At 34.9% G+C, this 23,591-nt stretch overlaps 3 protein-coding genes and 1 pseudogene across 4 annotated transcripts; 2 read left to right on the top strand and 2 right to left on the bottom strand.

The window, feature by feature from the left end:
• Window positions 1-4,183: 4,183 nt before the first annotated feature.
• LOC106317373 lies at window positions 4,184-5,096 on the bottom strand. Of its 2 annotated transcripts, none has more exons than XM_013755200.1 (4): window positions 4,965-5,096; window positions 4,825-4,867; window positions 4,537-4,746; window positions 4,184-4,438 (listed from the first exon to the last, which is right to left on the bottom strand). In XM_013755200.1, the coding sequence occupies exons 2-4, from the start codon at window positions 4,831-4,833 to the stop codon at window positions 4,295-4,297; spliced, it is 363 nt and encodes a 120-aa protein (XP_013610654.1). In that variant the 5' UTR covers window positions 4,834-4,867; window positions 4,965-5,096; the 3' UTR covers window positions 4,184-4,294. The 2 variants fall into 2 exon arrangements, with proteins under 2 accessions (XP_013610654.1, XP_013610655.1); XM_013755201.1 differs by having other exon boundaries at window positions 4,537-4,740.
• Window positions 5,097-7,682: 2,586 nt separating this feature from the next.
• On the top strand, window positions 7,683-8,872 carry LOC106318978 (annotated as a pseudogene).
• Window positions 8,873-13,785: 4,913 nt separating this feature from the next.
• Window positions 13,786-19,984, top strand: LOC106318977 (exosome complex exonuclease RRP44). Its single transcript, XM_013757159.1, has 24 exons — window positions 13,786-13,938; window positions 14,021-14,152; window positions 14,242-14,399; window positions 14,522-14,577; window positions 14,690-14,812; window positions 14,928-15,058; window positions 15,140-15,380; window positions 15,471-15,630; window positions 15,884-16,124; window positions 16,215-16,371; window positions 16,491-16,559; window positions 16,863-16,988; window positions 17,066-17,118; window positions 17,207-17,313; window positions 17,494-17,548; window positions 17,646-17,745; window positions 17,893-18,004; window positions 18,386-18,506; window positions 18,715-18,774; window positions 18,861-18,966; window positions 19,047-19,142; window positions 19,231-19,312; window positions 19,394-19,459; window positions 19,600-19,984. Exons 1-24 carry the CDS (start codon window positions 13,885-13,887, stop codon window positions 19,796-19,798), a joined length of 2,805 nt encoding a protein of 934 aa, XP_013612613.1. The 5' UTR covers window positions 13,786-13,884; the 3' UTR covers window positions 19,799-19,984.
• A 519-nt stretch (window positions 19,985-20,503) lies between these two features.
• On the bottom strand, window positions 20,504-22,860 carry LOC106313714 (uncharacterized transporter YBR287W-like). Its single transcript, XM_013751610.1, has 9 exons — window positions 22,564-22,860; window positions 22,396-22,475; window positions 22,177-22,301; window positions 21,934-22,055; window positions 21,599-21,853; window positions 21,395-21,495; window positions 21,249-21,301; window positions 20,940-21,125; window positions 20,504-20,847 (listed from the first exon to the last, which is right to left on the bottom strand). The coding sequence occupies exons 1-9, from the start codon at window positions 22,696-22,698 to the stop codon at window positions 20,723-20,725; spliced, it is 1,182 nt and encodes a 393-aa protein (XP_013607064.1). The 5' UTR covers window positions 22,699-22,860; the 3' UTR covers window positions 20,504-20,722.
• Between the last annotated feature and the right edge of the window lie 731 nt (window positions 22,861-23,591).

The following is a 23,591-nucleotide window of genomic DNA, read 5'->3' as shown; positions in this document are numbered from 1 at the left end:
TCGGAATGTCCGTCAGAATACCGCTGTTTTCTTGTAGTGAAAGATTCATACCGAGTTAATTAACTAAAAATACTCTCTCCAAATTAACTATTCCTTTCACCAAAAAAAAATCAACTATTCCCTGTGTTCGCAATAGATTCAACTAGACAATATGGATTTGAAAATAACAAGAATGTGTATGCTCTATAGTATTTTTATAAATATTTATCATAACACTTGATTTACTTTTTTTTTTTTTTTGAAACACTTATGGATCTGCATTTGTACCCTTTGGATTTAAATCAACTAGACCCTAAAAGTCAAACTATTTATATTATCAGTTGTGAATTCGAGAGTTGCAACTTTGAAATTTTATGGCACAGAGAACCAAAGAATTGTAATCATTTTACCATAAGCATACGAAATTATGAACAGTCAATGTTCACGGAAAACGAGGCATAAATGCCAGGGAATGAAGCCGTGAACATGGGGGAGCCTCCTAATCATCTTTGTCAAATTAATTAATAATGGCTTAAAGGCATTGTTTTCGTAAACCAAACGGGAAAGAGTTCTGACAAGGAGGGGACCATCTCATACTCATGCCATTACTGATATATATGCATGCTTGCGAACGAGATCGGTCTAAAGATGACTTGATCAAGCAATTTGGTAAGTCAAAAATTTCTCAAACTCAACCGGAACTGGACCAAACCGAAACTTAAATAATTAGGCTGGAGTTGACTTGGGAAAAAGATTGATGGGATTAGTTACGGGAAAAATGTCAAACAAATTCCCAGCTTTCTGAACAGGACCATTATAATTCACAGGTTCCAAACTAACCATAAAAACTTCAAACTTTTAGTCGAATGAGTCAATTTAAACATGTGTTAATTACACTAACAGAACGTCTAAACGCAGTTAATTCCCGACGTTAATCAAAACGACACCATATTCTGCTCAATTAGAAAAACACATCTTCTCATTATCTCCCAAAATCGATTTGGGGGTTTTCTCAATTAGGAACCTTAATTCATGAACCACCACCAAAAATCTCGAATCAAACACGAACAAGAGAGAAGAGATGGGTAATGAAAAGAACAAGAAGTCTCGACAAGGGAACCTTGGTGGTGCCAGTTCTGTAGCGAAAAGAAAAGGTGGAGTCGTCACCGACGAAACTGATGTATGTAAGAAGAAAAAGAGCAAAACAGACGACATGGAAGAAGAAGGGAAAATCAGCGAGGATGACTGTGTTATTGTCGGTGAGGACGAAGCTGATGAAGCCCCAGACAACGAAGACGTCCTTGATGATGAACAACAACAGCAACTTAGTTCATTACTTCAAACAACAACATAGTCACTGACACCAACATAATCGTCACTGAATTAAGCCCCAAACATAGTCAAGACCAAACATTAAAATGGTCACTTAATCAAGTAAATACAACAAGAACAAACACCAACAATTTAGTTCTTCACCTCAAGCAAAGAGCTAATAGTAGATCTCAAATACATTGTGAAGCCTAGCCTTCTCACTTCAAATCCATGTTTTTTTTTTCTTTTTTAACACATACAATCCATGTTTCTAATTAAACAAACACTTTTTGTCTTTCTTCTGTTTTACTGTTTTAAGATCGAAACAGCCTGTAACTCTTGTGCAATATTATTCTTTTAATTTATATACTCTTGTTAATTAAACGGCTAGCCAACAAGACATTGTTAATAGTCCATTTGAGATATGGACAGTCTGGAGATGATATTGAAAAAACAAAGCAAGTGTCAAATAGATGCCATGAATAACTTGACAACATGATTCTCCTTCTATGAATATTGTTGGAGCAGATTTTACTGAAATATTCCACAATTTTTTTTTTTAAGTTTACTAAGTAGATATTTTAAATATTTAGAATCTTATCTCTAGTAGCACAAAAAAAAAAGAATCTTTTCTACAAATAATTTCATCTGAGTCTTTGAGATATTTTTGAATAGAATTCTACATATTTGAAATGTTCATCTGACAAAGTGAGACTACGACTGAATATAGAACTTCTGACCGGTTGAGAAGGTCTCTGACTTGGCTTTAAGCCCCCATACATTAGTATGAGGAATTGCTTCACCTGAAGAGGCTTAAAGTTTTCTTGGTCTCTCTGTCTTCTCTGATGATGGTAACAAGTTGGTCTCTCTGTCTTCTCTGATGATGGTAACAATTTGTCTAGCCTCATCGCTTGGGTAGAGCCACCTCAAAACAATGTTAATTAGTTGTGACTTCAGCATTCCTTACGCTTTTTGTTCTTTTTTTGTTAAAAAAATTAGTTATGGGTTTATAAGGTTTGATTTGAATTAGTTTCAAGTATTTAATTTCACATTGTAGCTCGGTGAATTGGACATGTTCCAATTAATCTGTAATGTCTACTCCTTTAAAAGTTAAACACAAGGGTTTCAATCTGATTCTAGGACACTGCCTCTTCTGTGCATTTTATGTATTTGATAATTATGCCTTACCATTTATGTTACTAAATGTTTAAAGAAAGGTCATATTCTTCGCATGACTACTAACTCGTAGAGCATCATTATCGTGGTCCTAAGCCGCGTCTTTAGCTAATTAATCATCAAAATTAAATCGAAACTAAATTAAATGGAAGCAAACGTATGTTAACTAAGAGGTTTAAGGCAACGTATGTTAAGGGCACGTGTCATCGTGTAGGGGAAAGAGGAAATGGGAAGAGACCGTCTAGTTTACCGTCTCGACATCATTCTCTCTTCTCTCTTCTCTCTTCTCTCTCTCGACGGTTCAACGCTTCTAGGCTCCGCCGAACTCCGCCGAACCAAAAGACGATCTCTCCGCCTATCTCTCTGCCTTTCTCTCCGCCTTTCTCTCCGCCGATTTCACCCAGACCGAGATCTCCGCCGATCACTCACTCCGCACCGATCTGTTCTCCCTCACTCCACCAATCTCTCCGTTGATTGGAAACTAAAACCAGGTATCGCTAAATCCTCAGTCCGTCGTTTTGAGGTTTAGATTATTTATATGTCGATCTAGCTCGTCTGCAACTGGGTTTCGCTCCTTGCATGTCTGTCGTTTTGAGATTTTAGATCTTTAATTTGTCGATTTAGCTCGTCTGTATCTGGGTTTGCCTCATTGCATGTCCGTCGGTCTGAAATATTAGAGTTTTTATTTGTTGATCTAACTCGACTGTATCTTCGTTTGGTTCCTTGCCTGTCATGTGGCCAATTGATTGTATGCTTGGTCTTATGTGATTGAATGATATATGTTTTGTAACTAGGTGATTTTAACTCGTAGTATGTGGTGATTTTAAAGGATTGGTGATTTCTTGGTGAATTTAAAATGATGAGTTCTTATTGATATAGACGTTGATGTTTGTGTGTTCTTAACATTAATCTGATAAGTACATGATCATTCACTTGTTCACTCATGGATTTGAAACTCATAACATTAAGTAATTATAAATAATTCTGAGAAATAAAGTTAACTTGATTACATCGACATGGATGTCTTCTTCGGAACTCATAAATTGATTACATGGACATAGAAAAGAATGCATTGAGTATTTCACCTAATTGCTGAAATGAAATTGATAACTATGATAGGAGTTACTTCTCAACCAAAACTGAATAGTGAGACGTTTGCTTGATAACCGTGAGAGTAGCTTACTATGTGATAGAGTTTCCGTAAACTGAATTTGGTTGCCATGTAGTTTGTTTGAAACGAAATCCCCATTTTAATTTAATGAACCTGTTAGTTCCAGTTGAATGTGAAACTAGTTGTGTAGTGTGCAATAACAACTGATTAGACTATGGTTGTTTATGGTTGAGCATTAAGAATAGAACTTATTTCACATTACACTTTCAGCTATTTAACCCCATCTATACTTCAAATTGTTAGTCACCTCTCGGCTATTGAAGTTTGCTTTTATTTTTAATGTTTGAATGTTTTATGTTTTTTAATGGGTTGTTTTCTTTTTTTTGTAATTTTTTTTTTCAAATTTGTGTAATAAAATATGTTTCTATTTTAATGTTATATGTTTAATATATCTCATTTCTTATTAAATTAAATAATTAATTCACTAAGAGACAATTAAAAGTCCTACTAATAATCTACATTTTTCTCAATGTCCTTAACTTTGTCTCTTAACATAACAAAATTAATTAAACAATCTAAGGACACAAATTTTGGTCCTTATTTTACCAATAAGGATGCTCTTATTCATTTTAATCATAAAAGTTGGTGGGAATCCAGACCTTTGCATGTCTGCTTCATGCCAAATACAAACAAGATAACGGAGATACTATCACTCCCTTAGTAGAGAGCTAAACATAAAAAGCGGCTAAACATAAAAAATAAAACATTGAGCATACTATTTATCATCTGGAACCGGCTCATGACTTGTCTTGCCGAGCCGGCTGAATTTAGAAGAGCTGTTTTCATTTCAATATCAGCATCCTGTATATACAGGGGAAAAACAAAAGAAAACAAAGCTGAAAGAACAGAAAAGATTAGAATGATGCATATAAAACTAAACAATTACAAAGACAATTTACCTTTTTCTTTCTATCAGCTTCCACCGTTTCATGTAACGAACGGATCAGAGAATCTCGCGAGTCATTCAACAACTGGCCGATCTTCTTGCTCTTGGCCTTAAACATCCGATCTCTAGCAACGGCCCTGGGTCCAAAGCCAGCCTTCTCGATATCATTAATGCATTCCCTCATGTCTTTCTGAACAACTGCAGTACCAGATACCCTCTGCAACTAAAGTTAAAAAAATATACATCATGTGAAAAACAGATCAGACAAATATCAAACGGATGAAAAAATATACAAACCAACCGTATCCATCTGAGGAGAATCACCAGAATCTATGAAATCCAACCTAATAGACACAAAGTAAAAAACCCTTAAACCGAATCTCTAAACCGGCTTAAGAGAAATCAAAGGCTCGATTGAAATGTTGAAGACAAATGACCCACCTTGGACGGCTAGGGTTTCAGAATGAAAAGACTGCGTTTCCTCTGGGCTTAAGCCACAAGTTGCAGAAAACACAGAGTCGCACCGAAACTCCTACTAACCTTACCGAACCAGAGCTCAGTTCCGGAACGGTTGAGTAGCCAACCCGGGTTTTATATCTAAACCGAAATTTTATATTTCAACCAGAACTTAGGGGGTGAATTGAACCCAGAGTTTTAGAAGATTTTGAGATTTGATTAAAATCCTCTGTTATTCAAATGGTGATTTAGATTTATTTTTTCAAATCTCCTGTTATTCAATATGAAGTTTCTGTAAAGTTATTAAACATCACTTGAAATCCTCTGTTATTCAATTAACTATTTCTAAAAATTATATCAAATCTAGTGTTATTCAAAGATAAATAGTATTTTGAAAAGAAATTTTGTAAAGAGGATTTGAGAATACTTTAAGGGGGGTGTATTAAATCAAGGATTTTAGAAGCTTTTAAAGTGTGTTAATTTTAATGGGATTTATGTGAGTTTTGAAGTTGTTTGGATGATTTAATAAAATTTTAAAAATACAAATAAAAATCTTGAGGTGATTTGATAAGATATTTTGTATAGATTTTAAAATTGTTTAGGTGATTTGAAACCGTAAATATTAGGGGGGTGTATTGAACCAAGATTTTTAGAAGATTTTGAGATTTGATTAAAATCCTCTGTTATTCAAATGGTGATTTAGATTTATTTTTTCAAATCTCCTGTTATTCAATATGAAGTTTCTGCAAAGTTATTAAACATTATTTGAAATCCTCTGTTATTCAATTAACTATTTCTAAAAATTATATCAAATCTAGTGTTATTCAAAGATAAATAGTATTTTGAAAAGAAATTTTGTAAAAAGGATTTGAGAATACTTTAAGTCATATTTTAGTTAAAAACAACTCTCATAAAATAACATCTGCAGAGATGTTATTTGAGAAAACTGAAAGAAAAAAAAATATATTGCTTTGCCGTAAACGAAATTTCCGACTCTTTTTTTGACCTAAAATTCTCTAACAGGTTACACCTGATAACTGAGGAGTAGTATGTCCTTACCACCATCGCCTTGGCACCAATAGCTTCAAGAGAGCCTCGGAGAATTTTACTTACCTGATTAGAAAAAATACTCAGGAAACATAGTCAATCCAAGCTAATGATGATATAACAGTTTTCAGAACTGTGGTGACTCGATTTTAACTTGCCTGTTCAATTTGATAGTCATCCAGGTCAGAGGTCTCTAAAGTCTGCTTCAAACCACACTGGCATGTCCCCAAGTTGCAATGAATGGCATCTCAGGATTTTCTTCATCGTCACTAGAGCTCTTTATCCAAGTAGAGACTTCTCTGTCTATCCTCTCTACGCCATATGCAACTGTACAAGTACATCATAAGGAAAAGAGTTCAAATCCAAAAGAAAAATGTATCTGGATGCTAGACTGATTATGTTTACCGTGGTGATGAAGGAGACCACTGTGGCAGAAAACCCAGTTATTAACTCACATGATAAAATCTACACAAGTGAGTTGTATCTGCATCTGTATCCTTGCTGATGTTTAATATTACGGTGGGGTCATACTCATATTGCTTCAGTGCCTAACTTTCCTGTAAAACCTTTTCAGGGCATTAAACAATTTTGTTGCCGTGAGAAAGAGGAGTGGAAATTTGATACACTCTGTGATCTTTATGACAGACTTACTATCACTCAAGCTGTTATCTTCTACAACACAAAAAGAAAGGTAATCCTTGTGCTCATCTTACTGTATTTGAAATGTTTTAGATGATCAGGTATCTCATGTTGTTACACTATGCTCATCTTATAATGTCCTTGAAAATTGTACTCGCTTGTGAGTTGTGAGGCTATTTGTACTTGTTTATTCTTTAAAAGGAAGGAGTTAAAAGCACACTTACGTTGCTCTAGAATACTTGCAGTCTGTATTCACCCGCAGATTTTAGTAGATTGCATTGGCCTTTTAACTTATTCAGTGGTGCTATATACCAATCTTGATGCTTTCTAAACTTTGTTTGCAATTGATAACTAGATTATATGGTTTCTTTTCACTGCCTCGCTTAACTAACTCCGCATTTGCGATAGGTAGATTGGCTAAGTGAGAAAATGAGGACGAACAACTTCACAGTCTCATCAATGCACGGTGACATGCCTCAGAAGGAGAGAGATGAGATCATGAATTAGTTTCAGTCAGGCGACAGTCGTGTTTTGATCACGATAGATGTATGGGCACGTGGTATTGATGTCCACCAAGTGATTAGATAGATCATAAAACCGTGAGAAAAAGAATATATATTGACCAAAACTAATATTTACGGTTTCAAATCACCTAAACAATTTTAAAATCTATACAAAATATCTTATCAAATCACCTCAAGATTTTTATTTGTATTTTTAAAATTTTATCAAATCATCCAAATAACTTCAAAACTCACATAAATCCCATTAAAATTAACACACTTTAAAAGCTTCTAAAATCCTTGATTCAATACAAACCCCCTAAAAACCATTAACGATCTACTTTCAGCAACCCTTTTTGGATTTTATTTTAAACCATTAACGTGGCAAATAAATTCGGTCAAAATCCAAATTAAAATCCAAACCATTGCGAATTTCAATCTACTTTTTACTTTAAATTAAAATCCAAAAACTATTATTATTATTATTATTTAAGTTTATACCGCAAACACTTGAACAAAAGAAACCAAGGCAAAACAACTCGCTGCTACCGACTCAGTCCGAGTCTCAAACGGTTCTTCGTTTCCTCACCCTCCTGACTCGATGAAAGGCGGCCAAACCAAATCCGAAGCGACGAGCACTGATCAAAGGTCTCTCTCTCTCTCCGTCTCTTCCTCTTCCCTGAATCTGAAATCTGCTGAACTTCTCTCACCTCTATTTTGGTTTCGATTTCGCCAGACTCAAAACCAGAGGAAGGAAGAAGAAGACGACGACGAACAAGGACCCAAACAAACCTAAGAGACCTCCAAGTGCTTTCTTCGTCTTCCTGTAACTCTCACAATCTCTTCCCACATTATTCTCACTGCTTTTTTTTTTCAATTTTAAACTGATTCATTTTCGTCGCCAGAGATGATTTCCGACGAGAGTTCAACGAGGCAATAACAAGTCCGTAGCCGCCGTAAGTATATCCCAAATCTGTAGAGTTCTCAGATCTGTGTACTAATAATCTTATCTCTCAGGTTGGTAAGGCTGCTGGAGCTAAGTGGAAGTCTATGAGTGAGGAAGTGAGTGTTCGCCATTGAAATTTATAGATTGGTTCTTGTCGATCTTTAACTCAAAAGCTTTTGTTGTTGTTTTTGAATCAGGAGAAAGCTCCTTACGCTTCCAAGGCAGAGAGCAGGAAGAGTGAGTATCTCAAGAGTATGCAACATGAATCTGGTATTATTATTATAATACTCTCTCATTGATTATGCTTAGGGAGAGAGTGCGTGTGCGTGTGTTCTTATAATGGTGCTACTCTGTGTTTTAGGCTAGCGGAACCAATAGAGGTGAAGATGACGAATCCAAGTCTGAAGTGGACGAAGCTGGAGGAAGCGACGAGGTTTTGATTCTATACTTTTAAAACTCTTTTGTTTTGATATGTTTTTTTTTTTACTTGCATGTGACGTTTTGGACACTTGTTTGCAAGAGGAAGAAGACGACGATTAAGGAGTCTACTAGTTATTGCCATTGACTGACTCAGATTTGGGGATGGAATTAGAAAACTTGCTTAGATGTTGTGACCTTAAACTGAAAAAAACTGGTTATGTTCTGTTTGTTTGTTATATTAAGAACCTCATTTGCTACTCTTCTTTGTGTTTTAGATCAGTTGTAATATGGATTTAGTTTAAGCTTTTCATTTCTACTTATGGTATCGTTGACTTCTCTTTGACTTTTTTCAACTTGTTGAGCTCTCTCCTGTTAATGGTATATTGTTGTTTGACTCTTGTCTGGCATTTTCCGTGGGAATATTTGATCTAACGTTTGATTGTAACAGAATCTATTTGCTGGGATGGGTCGTATACATACCATCTTGACTGTTTGTTGTGCTTTTGTCTCTTTGTTGGAGTCTATTCATGGACAGAAACATTCATGTTTTTTTTTTGTTTTATGGGGGTGAGTTTCATAACACTGATTACTTTCCAGAAAATGGTATTTTCTCACCTTCAAAGTTGTTCCATTACATTATCATGGTTTGGAGCCTATTTACTGAGCCCTAGAGAGGTATGGGCAATCTGGTTTACGGTTTGCCTTTTTTTTGTTCGATTGTTTTGGTGTTATCCATTTAATAGAAAAGTAAACCAAGTAGATACAACCATTTCCTTTGGTTTGGATTGGTTTTTAATTTAAATTTGGTTTGGATTATACATTTATTTAGTCTAAAATAATTTCCTTTGATTTTATCCTATTCATAATTTATATGTCATCAGTTGTTTAATATCCCCTATATACCGGGGATGATTGGTAAGTGTTGGGACCTTTATATTTTTTGCTGTAGAATTTAATTTGTAGATTTATTTATTGTAGTCTTTCTTGTTGTAGATTTCTAAAGCACTAATTTTTTTTCTGGAAAAAAAGGGGTGATTGATAGTTGCTGTAGGTGTTGTCCACAACCCTATTTATTTCTACAACACTAAATTCAGAGCAATCAAGCTTTAAATTTTTTTTTGAAACCACAGCTTTTGAAATAACCTACAGTTGTACACGTGCTCTGCAGAGCCAAATATCCAAAGCAATTTTTTAGTGCTTTCCATAAAATTCTACAGCACTAAAATCTAAAGCCACAGCAAAAAGTCTACAGATTTTTTTCTACAGCAAAAAATTTTAAAGCTACAGCCATTACCAATCGGACCCAAAGCTCTCTACAGCCATATTTTGATTTTGCAGAGATTTTTTTGCTGTGAATTTTTTAAGGAAAGCAAAGTTCAATTGGTTGACATATATAGTTGTAGACTAAATTTTGGCCGTACAGAGCATCTACAGCCCCAACCAATCATCCCCATTAATCCTGAAGCATTACAACATAGAATTCTTAGAAAAATAAGTTGGTTCATATAAACATATAATATATTTTTTTATTAAACTAACTATCAAATTAATTAGTAGTGTACAAAATAATATTTTTTCTTTCCTTAAATAAAAACTACGGAATTACCTAATATGATTAACATATATATAACAATTAATGATTATGAATAATACATATTTGATAACAATTTTTGTATCATCTCTCTTTTTTGTTTAGTTTTATATTATTAAAAGAAATTAAACAATCATATTAAGCATATAATAATAAAAATTATATTTTTTCTTATATGTTATATTTTGATTTTTTTAAAACGACTGTAAATTACAAAATTGTAAAATTTTCACATTGAAAATTTTGTGATCAATGGTTTAACTTTTTTTTGTTCCAGCAAGATACAAATGATCATATATCGTAGGAGTGAGCGTTCGGATACCCGTTCGAGTTTGTATTGAGTATGTAGGATTTTCGGGTATTTCAGTATAAAGGTATAGAAACCGTTCTGGTATTTCTACACTTCGGATCAGGTTCGGGTATTTTATGTTTGGGTTCAAATATTTTGGATCGGGTTCCGATATTTAAATTTTGAATAAAAAATAAATAAATTATTCATTGCTTATTTTTTTGTATTTATAATATACTTTTAACTTAACTAGTTTTCTAACATTTTAAAAATTAAACTATTAATAGATTTGGAGATAAAAAATTTAAAAGAGAAATACACTAATTTAGTTGTTGTTTTGAAATTTTAGATGCAACTTCTATTAATGCAAGAAACAAGAGCTTGATATTTACTTTAAGTTAGTGACAAATGATTTTGTCCATAATTATATGTATATTATCTAATTTTGAGCAATGTGCAGCATTAATATGAATATTTTGAATAAAATGAGAGAAGTAAACTAAAAATATAGGGTTAAGTATATTGGTTATCTTTGGATATCCGTTTGGGTTCGGATACTACCCATTCGGATTTGGATATTACCAGTGTGGGTTCAGATATCTATTCTCTCCGAATTCAATAACTGTTAGGGTATTTTACTACTTCGGTTCGGATTTTTGGATCAGATTCAGATACAGGTGCGGGTATCGGTTAAAATGTCAAGTCCTAATAAATTGTTTGAATATGAAATCTCATTAATAAATATTCATATTATATATATATATATATATATATATTAATATCATTTGAAATAAATTATATACTATATAAAAATATAAAATATGTTAATTTCAAAATTTACACAGAAAAATTATTGAGATCTTAATATTTTAATTTTAAAATTTGTATTGAAAAATCTCACATTTAAAGTTTTGTGATTAACATTTTAAATTTTTGTTACATCAAATATACAAATGTTAAAAAATCATATGAATAGGAAGTGTGAATAATAAATAATTATATTAAATATAATATGTATCTATGTCAATATCACTAAAGTTTAATTTATACCGTATAAAGTAAATAAAATTGTTGTTTTGATTTATTTACCAAAAACATGATTGTAAATTAACAAAAGGTATTGGTTTTGTTTTATGTGATTACTCTAATGTATATACTTTTATGCATATAAATTATTTTTAAAATAGGTGGTTTCTAATATCTTTATTTGATTCTGACAACTCCAAAAACACACTTCTTCAAATTGAAGTGTTTTTTAATATTGGAAACACTATAATATATATATATATATATATATATATATATATATATATATATAATTTAATTCAGATTAAATAATTTAGTGTTGATTTTTATCCCTAAAAAGCTTTTAATAAAATATCATGATAAGATTTCAATCACATCCTTTTGAGTTTGTTCGAAGAATGAGAGATTTCATCATTCGTCTAATATTTTTTCTCTCTAATACTCTATCAAGCTATTATAATTGTAAGAATGAGAAAGTTGAACTATTTATTATAAGTTTTTTGGTTTATCATTAAAGAAATCAAACAGTTCTTAGTTTATACATAGTTTACATATACTAGAATGGTAAAATATTATATATATTTTTTTTATCTGTATACTCTTAAGTAACTAAACCTCAAAAGCATAGACTAATTAAATAAGTAATTTGTTTTGTTGTTCTAGAATTAGATGATTTTTAGACTAAACTGGTGAATATATACTAGACACGCATTTATATTTCGAGTCTGCACTTATATTCTATAACACCTTGATATATTAAATTTAAACACTAACCTGTTAATAGAGTTTGCCGGTGATTTTCTTCAAAATTTTGATTCTTAGATATGTATCTGGAGTGGAACTAACTTTTGCAGAGTTCCTTCTTTTTAAATTGACACTTATGTAATTCACCAAATTCATAGAATAAGTTAAAAAATACTAAATTTATATCAATGAAACAGAGAAGAGAACAAAAGTACAATTTTATAGAGGTAGAAAATGAAATCGCTTATGGAGAATCAATAGTAAACAAATTGAGAGCATAAAACCTAATCCCCCTTCGTCATTATACAATCGATGTTGCCTATTTGGTTTTGATGTTTGTGTCAGCCGGAAAACTTAATTTCTTTTTATGCATATGGAGTCTTAAAAATAATTAAAATGAGCTGTAATACGTTAACTCTTTAACAACGGTGATACATTTAAGAGACCAACATTTGTATTCGTCATTTTACAATCAATAAAGATCGTAGTGTTGCAAAATGTTAAACCATTTAATGAATAAATATTATTATAATAACTCACTCCGCGCATGCGCGCGGATTATCATCTAGTGTGTAGTTGAAAGTAGAAAACTATAAATTATGATTTTGTCGGTTTGGCTAGGAGTTTTTGTTTTCAAAGTTCGTTTATAATAAACTTTTGTTCGATTTTGGTTTGATTTTTTTAGAACAAGGTTTCTTTCTCAATCGTATTGAGCTCTAGATTATTCGGAAGCTAACATCTCCAACTAATTTCTGCGGTAGAAAAAGATAGAAATTGAGGTTTTGCTCCAATGTATTTATGTATAATAAATAAATGCTATATTTACTTTTACAAATAGAAGAATGTTATTTTTCTTCTATATTTAGGAAAAAAAATAACATTCTTTTATTTCAGTTGTTTCTCACAAAATACCTCATAATTGAATAAATAAAAAGAAAAAAAAGCAAAATAATTTAAGAGAACTAGAAATGTCTCTGAAATAAGATATACTTTTGTGAAAATATGAAAACTCTGTGGCAAAAATAATTGGTTTAGTTTATTTTATTTAAAAGTTTAATTTTTGATTTGTTATATTAGTAATTAGAAACTAAAAATTTATTTTGAGATATTTGTTGAGGTTGATGCTGTTAGCCGGAAGGACACCGAACAATCCAAAAGTTTTTTTTTTTTTTTGTTTACAATCCAAAAAGCTTTGACCATACGATTTACGAAGATTCTTCAGGGACGATCATGGAAGGAAGCAGCGTAGAAGAATTTCTCGAGGAAGTGAGGCAGAGGTTAAAATGTGAGCTTCAAGGAAAGAGCTCTCAAGAGAAGTTCATCAGTTAAGAGGAAGCGGCATCGACGCTCCTTTCAGCTAAAAGACCTTTTCCCAGGTCTGAATTGATGAGAGATCATATGCAATTCAATGCTCCAGACACAATGAAGTAGTTAGTTATCTTTTGGGAGTAAAGTTATATTGTAAAGTTGGTTTAGTGTGAGGGTTCTTTTTATTTTATTTTATTTTTTTTGGTAATCACTTCGGTTTAATCAGACCAAACGGATTTGAAAAGAATTACCAAACCGGTCGGAACCGAGGCGAGAAAGGAGGTATAGGGCTCACATTGGCTTAGGTTTAAGACGACTTAAAAGCTTCGGTCTCCGTTCCAACGACTGAAATCTCTCACCGGCGAAACAAGAGGTTGAAGAAGAAGAAGAAGATGTTGCAGAGCAAGGTTTTCAATAAGAAGACCAGAGGAGGTCGTATTCAAAAGGTCTGTTCCTCTCTCTCTTAATCTCTATGCGTCTTCTTCTTCCTTCCGAGTTTTTAGTTTTGTTCTTTACGTGCCGCTGCAGCAAGTGAGAGAAGTGTATCTACGAGATGACATATACTGTGGAGCCTTTTCCTGCAAGTCTTGCGATACTTCAGCTGCTCGTTTGTCTTCCCCTAAGATTATTGTTGTCGATACCAACGTCGTTCTTCACCAAGTAACTTTGCTTCACTATACATATATATAAAGCTAAAGACTTTGAGCTTGTTCCGGATTAAATCGATTTGCTTTTTTTTTGTTTGGTAGATTGATTTGTTGGAGAATCAGGCAATAGACAATGTTGTTGTTCTCTCTGTGGTGCTGGACGAGGTTAAGAACAGGAACAAATCTGTTTACAACAGAATCAGAAGTCTCTGCAGCAATCCAGCCAAGCAATTCTATGTTTTCTCCAATCATGTCCACAAGTAAGAAGCTCTTCCAACTTTTCGGCTTAATTTATGTGATTTTTTATTGGATGATCTCATTATGATTATGATCACTGGAACTTACTTAGCTGTGATTCTCACCTTCACTAAACTTTCCGCAGGGATACTTATGTGCAGGCCATGGAGAGAGAGACTGCCAATGACCACAATGATAGAGGTTCGAATATCTTGTTGTGTATCAGTTCATACAAAATATTCTGCAGCTTCCAATTTTCATCTCCTGGTATCCATCTGTTGTTAAAAAATTTAAATGTTATCTGGAATTTCAGCTATTCGTGTCGCTACGCTATGGTACCAGAAGCATCTAGGGGATACATCTCAGGTGTTGCTTGTAACTAATGATAGGGAGAATAAACGGAAAGCCATTGAAGACGGAATATCTGCAGAGACAAGTATGTAACTCATCTTTTGCCTTCTTCACAGAAATTGTATAAATCCCCAGCATTCCAGATATTATAGCTCTGTTATATAGATATTGAAGCTTATGAATGAGTGTTTCTGTATCAGTTGAGGCTTATGTAAAATCAATTGGGCAACCTGAATTGTTGGACCTGCTTGCCCAACCAGCCGGTGAAGACGTCACTATGGAAGATGCAGATGATTCCAGACCTTCCAAGAGGAAACTTGTATACCTAGAGGTAATGGATTAAGGTGACTAGATACTGCCATTAAACAACCCTTGTCTCTTATAATTATGTTCTTTTTTTCTCTGCCTGCAGCATAAGCCCATGTCTGAGATTACTGCTGGCTTGCACCGTGGAATATACCATCAAGGGAAACTCCGTGTCAATCGTTTCAATCCTTTTGAAGCTTATGTTGGAAGCGAGAGCATTGGAGAAGAGATTATTATCTATGGGCGCAGCAACATGAACAGGGCTTTCGATGGTGATATTGTCGCGGTAGAACTCTTGCCTCGTGATCAGTGGCAAGAGGAGAAGGCGTTATCTATAGCTGAAGAAGGTTTCTTTTAATATCTACATGTATATCAAACTATTTATCGGCCTGCACGAAGTTGTGTCAAACATATCTCTCTTTCACATATTAATGCAGATGAGGAGGAAGAGGACGATACTGTTCATTTGGCTCCCAACAGTGCTGATGATGCTCCTAGAACCTCAAATTTAGCCCAAGTAACATCTGGTGATAAAAATGCTAACCCGGCTCGTCCTTCAGGTCGTGTAGTTGGTGTTATCCGAAGAAATTGGCACTCGTGAGTTCACTTCTTGCCTGTTTTTTTCCCCCTTTATGACATCATATGAACATAACCGACATGCCAATATACTCTCCTTAGATGTTTCTGCTTCTGGTGACTACATATGTGAATTAACGATTATCTTTAGCTCTGTTGACTTCATTGGCTATTCTCTGTGCAATTACGCTTTGATTTTCTTTAATTTTGTCTTATGTTTCAAGCCGTGGTTTCTGGATGACGGTTCCTAAGTAGCATGATATTTATTATGCAGATATTGTGGATCTCTTGAACCAATGTCCCTGCCTGCTGGAAGTGGTGGAACGGCGCATGCTTTATTCGTCTCTAAAGATCGAAGAATCCCCAAGATTCGCATTAACACTCGTCAGCTTGAGAACCTTTTGGATATGAGGATAGTAGTGGCAGTTGATTCTTGGGACCGTCAATCTCGGTATCCTTCTGGCCATTATGTACGACCAATTGGCAAAATAGGTGACAGGGAAACTGAAACAGAGGTAGGGGAATCTTTATTAGATTACTAGGTTCTGTCCTGGTAGGAAGTGGGAGGGCATTGACATCGTTACTCTTTATTGTGGATGTTGCAGGTTGTCTTGATAGAGAACGATGTTGACTACTCGCCATTCTCTTCTCAAGTTCTGGCATGCTTGCCACCCTTACCCTGGTCTGTATCTGCTGAAGACGTCTCCAGTCCTGTTAGGCAAGACTTAAGGCATTTGCTTGTATTTAGTGTGGACCCTCCGGGTATGTACCTAAAGACTTACTCGCGTGATAGTATTTATTAGTTTTGCCTATATAAGTGTCTTTCAGAGTCTGAAGTTAGTTGCGTACATGTAGATTTAACTTGTTTGTGGTGCCAACAGGTTGCAAGGATATTGATGATGCATTGCACTGTACATCGCTTCCAAACGGGAACTTTGAACTTGGAGTCCGTATCCTACAACTTTATAATTTATGTAGGACTTAGCTTTCAATATAGGGCATGTCAAGAGTCAATGAGTTACAAATCACTTTGCCGTGCATACAGCAAAGCTTTGAAATGGCTCTTGTTACCGTTTTTCTTCATTGTTCGAGTTTATCCTAATTGTCGAGTGCTAAAAGTGCTTTTGAGGTGATCTGCTTTATGTCTATTAGTATTCAGTCTCTTCTAGAATAATTGGCTTGTTCCGTTGGAATCACTTCACGTCTTGTGAGTGAATTTGTGATGCTGCTTATCCTTGACCTTTTTTACTTAGACATTGCGGATGTAACAAACTTTGTACACCCTGGTACTCCTTTGGATGATGAGGCATCAAAAAGAGGCACATCTGTCTACCTTGTTGACCGCCGTATTGACATGCTTCCCAAGCCTTTAACTGAAGGTATCATCTTCTTACAGGATATGTTTCCGTATATGTTGGAATTCCAATGCACTCAAGAAACATGGTTTTGTTTGCAGATATTTGCTCGCTTAGAGCTGATGTGGAAAGACTTGCATTCTCGGTTATTTGGGTATGCTTTATCATTTGGAGCCCAAAAGCTTATGTACAAATATTAGTAAATTAGTAAAAGGTTAGCCTAAGCATATTCATATATTTAGGAAATGAGCCCTGGAGCTGAAATTATCTCAACGAGATTTACAAAGAGCATAATCAAGTCTTCTGCAGCATTGTCCTATGTTGAAGCTCAGGCTCGGATGGATGACAGGTAAAATCTCTTTTACCATAGTGTTAGATGGATCAGTGGTTTATTTGCTTATCTTTGTTCTTACGGTAAAACTATTTCGTTTCATGTTCTCTAGTGATTTGACAGTATAATTGTAGAGGGTTTTAAGACTCCCTATGTTACATTATGCACAAGATTGTTAAGTGTTGTTTCTATTTGCAGCCGATTGACGGACCCCGTGACTACTGATCTGAGGAACATGAATGCTTTAGCAAAGGTTTAAGACACCTCCTCTCACTTGTTGTCATGTGTTCCATAAATGATAGAAAGAAGAACACAATTTTTACCTGTTATTTTGCTTTTGAAACCTGTAGATAATGAGGCAAAGACGTATCGATAGGGGAGCCTTAACTCTTGCGTCTGCAGAAGTTAAATTTCAGATTGATACTGAGACTCATGATCCTCTTGACATTGGTATGTTTGCTGAGAAAAAAAAATGCTCTTGATGGATATGAACGATAGTTTCTTAGTGTCTTTGTCACCCAAACAAACGTGAAGTACAACAACTTCTATCCTTCTAAAAGATGTACTCATCCGTCTCCGTGACTGTGTTTTGCATAGGTATGTATCAGATTCGGGAAGCAAACCAAATGGTTGAGGAATTCATGCTTGCTGCAAATGTTTCAGTCGCTGAACAAATTCTTAAACTATTCCCTTCGTGTTCACTATTAAGGTAAAGTTTGCGATAGTTCTTGAAGGTTTTATGACTTGCTTCTGCTTCTCAAAGATGAATATCATTCTGTATATGTTAGTGCTTCTCTGTGTAAAACTGATTGCAATTAGTTCCCAAGATGTGACCAAACTAGCTTTCAATTGTTGCCAAAGATGCCTATAATGGTTACATGAACTATTTTACAATTGTGTTCATGTAAAATCTGGCCGTAAGTGATTAGGTTAAATGATGTTATGCTTATTTAGCATAATGCATATAATGGGATCCCAAGTAGCTGTTGATGACATTGTTATCTTTTATTGGCATTTGCTGTATTTTTTTTGTTCATCCTATAACATCAATAACAGTTCATCACATCTTTGGTTTGGTTCTTCAATGCAGGCGTCATCCTACTCCAACAAGAGAAATGCTTGAACCGCTGCTGCGTACTGCTGCAGCTATTGGGCTTAGCTTAGATGTCTCTTCATCTAAAGCTTTGGCTGATTCACTGGACCGAGCTGTGGTGAGTTTTTTTTTGCCTGCACTATCTTATTTGCACAGCCACTGTTTAGCCATTTGGAATACCTCCTCGGTTCCATTCTACAACTAGGGTTGCACATACTACTTATAATTAAATTCAGCTGTCATATTTAAGTGGTCTTTGAATGCTATACGTATTTTAACTAAGCAACTTGCTTCGCTCAGTCTTAACAAATGTCGTTATTCTTCAGGGTGAGGATCCATATTTCAATAAGCTGATCAGGATATTGGCTACTAGGTGCATGACACAGGTAGAGCTTCCTTGATGACTGAATAGTTAAGTTGCTGGTGATTCTCTGAGGATACCGTCTAACAATTCAAATTTGTTACTACTCAGGCTGTGTACTTCTGTAGTGGGGATCTCAGTCCTCCAGAATATCTTCATTATGGACTTGCAGCACCTTTATATACTCATTTTACATCTCCTATTCGAAGATATGCTGGTGAGTGAAAACTCGCACTGTCTCTCCTTTTGTTTTCACATGCTAGATGCTATAAACCTTGCTTCTTTCCCTGGTTCCAGATGTCTTTGTGCACAGATTACTTGCCGCGTCATTAGGAATATACAAGCTTCCAACGGTGTTCCAAGACAGACCTCAACTTACTAGCGTTGCTGATAGTAAGGGTTTATTGTTTTCCAGCATTTTTAACTGTTCAGACAAAATTTGCAAACTTGCAAGTATTCTAATACATTGGACTTGTTTCAGATTTGAACTATCGGCATAGGAATGCCCAGATGGCAAGTCGAGCTTCAGTAGAGCTGCACACCCTCATATACTTCAAAAACCGGTATAGACCGTCTACCTTTTTTCATGAATCAGACTATATTTTAAAGGCATGGACTGGTAAAGACTTTGTTTGATGTCGCAGACCCACAGATGCAGAGGCAAGAGTTGTGAAGATAAGATCCAATGGTTTTATAGTATTCGTCCCAAAGTACGTTCTCCATCCTTTACTTGTTCCACTACCATAATAAAATTCATTAGTGTTGCCTTTTCTTCTTATCTTTTCACTCTTACTTCCCTAGCAATCATGTCTTCTGATACTGGACATCGTTATGGATTTTATTACTGCAGGTATGGAATCGAAGGCCCTGTTTACTTAACAGCAAAAGGTGAGAAAGGACTTGGTGACTGGTACGTAGATGAGGAGAAGCAGAAGATCGTTAAGATGGATGGAAGTTTATCTTACAGTGTCTTGCAAACTGTGAGGATTCACATGGAGGTAGTGGAGCCTCAGCCTAACCGACCCAAACTTGAACTCACCCTCTTGTAAAACTCTTCAACCATTTTAAGTCTCACTTTCACTACTTTTATGTAGTCTGGACCAATTGTCAAGAGCTCGTGTGGTATTTACATTTGTTTCGTTTACTTTATGCCTATTTATTTTGCTCTGTGTTTCATTGTCAAAGTCAAAGACACTGTATCATCATATCATTATCTAGAGTTTTGTTGAGATACACTTCACTTGTGGTCATGTGGTTTTGTTGATAACCCATATACTTTTCCATTGAGGTTGTGTTATTATAATCCGTGAGTGATCTTGTGAGAAAATCAAACATTCCATTGCCAGATTTTTAGATGAACCAAAGTTTCTCTTTACAAAGAAGCTGACAAGTTTTGCAAATTGATTTCCCCTGTGAAAGTGGCTGCCAAAAAGGTAGAACCCACCACAAAAGGCAGCTTATGAATGGAGGGACCAATGAAGCTTTATATGGTATTGGCATTTTATTGCCACAAGCTATGTGGGACATGTATTTCATTGGAGCCGCACCTATATGTCAATGCAATAACCAAAGCATTGAAGAACGAAGAAAGAAATAAAACGCCTTAGGTAGAGACAATTTACTTAGTTAAAGCCTTGAAAGATGTTTTTAGCAGAAAGATTACTCAAATATTACAGATTGATATTGAGAAATATTTTCTCATCTCGACATTTATGAACCCATCTTTTCCTTAGTCTTTGTTACCAAAATACCAATGAAGTACACAGCATTTTTCATTAAACATATTTAATACATGATGCAAATTTTTGTGTTTGCAATAGGGGAAAAAATGAATACTTGTAGAAATCCAGACAAAAGAATCTATCAAGTTTTGATTTGATAGACAAATAAACAAATGGTAAAGAATCCTTTGACAAGAGAGGACATTAGCACATGTTTTCCTCATTGTCTCCGTTGTGCTTCGCAGGTTTTGTCTAGACTAACAAGTGAAGGAATATTGTGGACCAAACAGTGAGGGCAAGAATGGCGATCAAGTATGTCCAAAGCATGAGCACTGAGCACTCGTCTTGTCCAACATTATACAGCTGTGTCATGGTACCTGTAGGAGTTTTTTGTGCAACTTGTCATTCCTTGTTTTAGTATTTTTATAGATTTACATGAACTCAGCTACTAATGATTTTATGAACTGACCGATATTCATGGCAGGTGGGAGTGTGAACTGGAGCATTAAAACATACTGAAACAGAGGATCCGCTGGGAGAAACCCGAAACTCTCAGCTGTTTTTACAACGCCTATGCCAATGATTGGGAGAATTATGTACCGAACACACACTATTCCAAGAACAACCACCGGTTTGACTGCCGAAGAACGTAAACCTGATCAATTTGAACAATAGTGTAAGGTTAGAGATAACATGATCGAGTGACATTTGGGACGAAACTAATATTATATGTTGTAATTTTGGGTATGAGGGTTACGGGCTTTAGCTATAATTTTACCTTGTATGAGGTTGCCTCCTAGTATAATTGTCATACAAGGAATGGTCCCATCGCTGCACAATAGGTTAATTTAGTAACGTAAGATGTATATGTATGCAAATGGTCCAGGCCAAGAGGTTTACTAAAGACAAAACTGTGGTAATTACCCAAGAAGTTTTGCTGTGGCTTGGACTATTCTTAAAGGAGCATCATCACCAATGATAAGATTTCTGAGCCACGTAACAGCACCGAATATGAAACCAATAATCTGAAAAGGTATCAAACATGTCACACTAAGTATTGTTTTTTTTTTTTACTTCACTTCATTCTTGGTATATATTTTTCAGTGCTAGTCTGTAAATTGAACTTACTGCACCAACTGTAGGTGGCGCACGAAGCTCCTCCAATATCTCATGGAGGAAGTCTACTCCTTTTCTCCAAAACCCTGTCTCTTCCTTTACCAGCTCGCCTTCAGGTGCACCTAGAAGTTTGGTCTTGTGATCAGCCTCTAAGTCACTATTGGATGATTTGATTGCTGTTTTCTCAGATTCTTCTATCTCTTTGAACTTCATTGCCGACCCTTTTATAAGCCGGAATGTGTAAGTCCATATGTAGAAACCCCCTAGCTGCATATTTGATAATCATCATTTACTTCTCTTTTTCCTCATCTAATGTCTCTGTTTTTTTGTGTGTTAATATTACATACCGCCATGGAGAAAGACGCGTAAGAGAGACCAACGGTTCTGCATACACTACGGTTACCAAATGGACTCTTGTCCTCGTCGCAGATTGCTGGGACAAGTATGATTGGTAGGTTCCCCATATTTCCTATTAAACCAAAGTTGAGTTTTGTCATGAGAACAATACAAAATAGATGTCACGCTATATGTAGATTGATGATGATGACGTTCATATATAGGATGGTCCAAAAAAACAATTTGTCACGTACCTGAAGAACAAGTTGCAACAATAAGACCTTCAAGATAAGGAGGTGGTTTCAGAATTTTGACAACCATCCAACCAAGAAGTCCTCCGATTAAGAATGTAAGTCCCATATTCACCGGCATAAACCACCTTTTATTTCAATCAATAATAGTCAAAAGTAATAATAATTTTAGTGTAAAATTTTGTTACCATGATCTAGAAAATGTAAGGGGATTTTTCTTACCATGAGACCATGTCCTGAAGTGTGACCGTCTGTGCTAGATTTGCAAACATGAGAGCCGGTGCAAATATTACAAACACCACCTACAGTTTGTAAAAAAAAAATATTATGAAAAAACATACATCTTGATTCTTTTGCGGAGATCTAACCATCGGGTCAAGATTGGTTTACCTTGTTCATGGAATTGCGGGCTTCAACAGGAAAGAGCTTGCATCGATCAGTGGCCAAGTAAGCTCCAACAAGACTTATGATGAGGACTTGAATCACTGGCATAGAAGCCACCTCCAACAATGACCAAAACCCCATCTTTTATGAAAATTTTAATGGACTAATGGATTACTATGAGCCAATATATCGGATCTTGTTTCTCTTCTTCTTCTTCTTCTTCTGCTGTTAATCTGCAGAGAAAATAATGAGCCTGAGGCCCTGAGAAGAGAGAAATTAAAGGTACGTGGTAAGCACAGATTTCTACTGACCTATGTGTGTATTTATACATAATTATATTTACTTCCTCGTAAAAGTCTGACTCTAACAGACACGGTGATAATTAAGTTTAATATTCATAAAACATGCGAGAGTTTTGAGTCTTTTCAGGCCTGTGTCATCGGAGAACTAGAGGAAGCTTCTGTTTAAATATTTTATTAAGCTATATTGTATTTTATATATTTTTCCCGTTTTGATTTGAATTACCCAATTTGTTTTGACAAAGTTCTGGACATTTGAACGCAGTTTCTTAGCTGTTGTGTGTTGACCCTTTTGAGGCTGCTGCGTAAAATATATGCCATGTATGGTTGAGAAGTTATTTACAACTTGTTAAAAAATAGACGGAATCTAATTTCTTGTAATTAACAAATAAAGCATACCAATGGTAGACGTATGTGGAGATTCAGGGGATTACTGGACCTACTTATTTCACAACACGTATTTCATGCAATTAAAAATTATGGTCAACATGTCTTAATATATCACACATCAATGTCTGGAAGCAAACAAAAACATTGATTTGTTATGCTAAGAAAATTGAATAAGAACTCCTCCAAATACAACCCCCCCCCCAAAAAAAAAAAAAAAAAATTGCAAAACGAATTTTGATTTATAAAACTGGAATAATTAAAAATCATTATATTTAGTTAAGAGTAAAGAAGCAACTCATTGTACCGTTTATCGTAAACAACATTTAACCTTATTGCATAAATTAT

This window comes from Brassica oleracea, chromosome C9, assembly GCF_000695525.1.
Source record: "Brassica oleracea var. oleracea cultivar TO1000 chromosome C9, BOL, whole genome shotgun sequence".
Lineage (NCBI taxonomy): Eukaryota > Viridiplantae > Streptophyta > Magnoliopsida > Brassicales > Brassicaceae > Brassica > Brassica oleracea.
Note: the sequence above shows the minus strand (reverse complement) of the source record. Positions and strands in the feature narration are given on the sequence as shown.

Excerpts from the sequence above, each read along its gene's own strand:
- LOC106318977 (XM_013757159.1), top strand. The coding sequence starts at position 13,885 with ATGTTGCAGAGCAAGGTTTTCAATAAGAAGACCAGAGGAGGTCGTATT. Across the intron at positions 15,631-15,883 it reads ATCCGAAGAAATTGGCACTC|ATATTGTGGATCTCTTGAAC; the intron begins GTGAGTTCACTT and ends TTTATTATGCAG. Across the intron at positions 16,372-16,490 it reads ATTTAGTGTGGACCCTCCGG|GTTGCAAGGATATTGATGAT; the intron begins GTATGTACCTAA and ends TGGTGCCAACAG.
- LOC106317373 (XM_013755200.1), bottom strand. Across the intron at positions 4,439-4,536 it reads AAGCTGATAGAAAGAAAAAG|GATGCTGATATTGAAATGAA; the intron begins GTAAATTGTCTT and ends CTGTATATACAG.
- LOC106313714 (XM_013751610.1), bottom strand. The coding sequence starts at position 22,698 with ATGGGGTTTTGGTCATTGTTGGAGGTGGCTTCTATGCCAGTGATTCAA. Across the intron at positions 21,854-21,933 it reads ACGCGTCTTTCTCCATGGCG|CTAGGGGGTTTCTACATATG; the intron begins GTATGTAATATT and ends TCAAATATGCAG. Across the intron at positions 20,848-20,939 it reads CCCACCTGCCATGAATATCG|GTACCATGACACAGCTGTAT; the intron begins GTCAGTTCATAA and ends AAACTCCTACAG.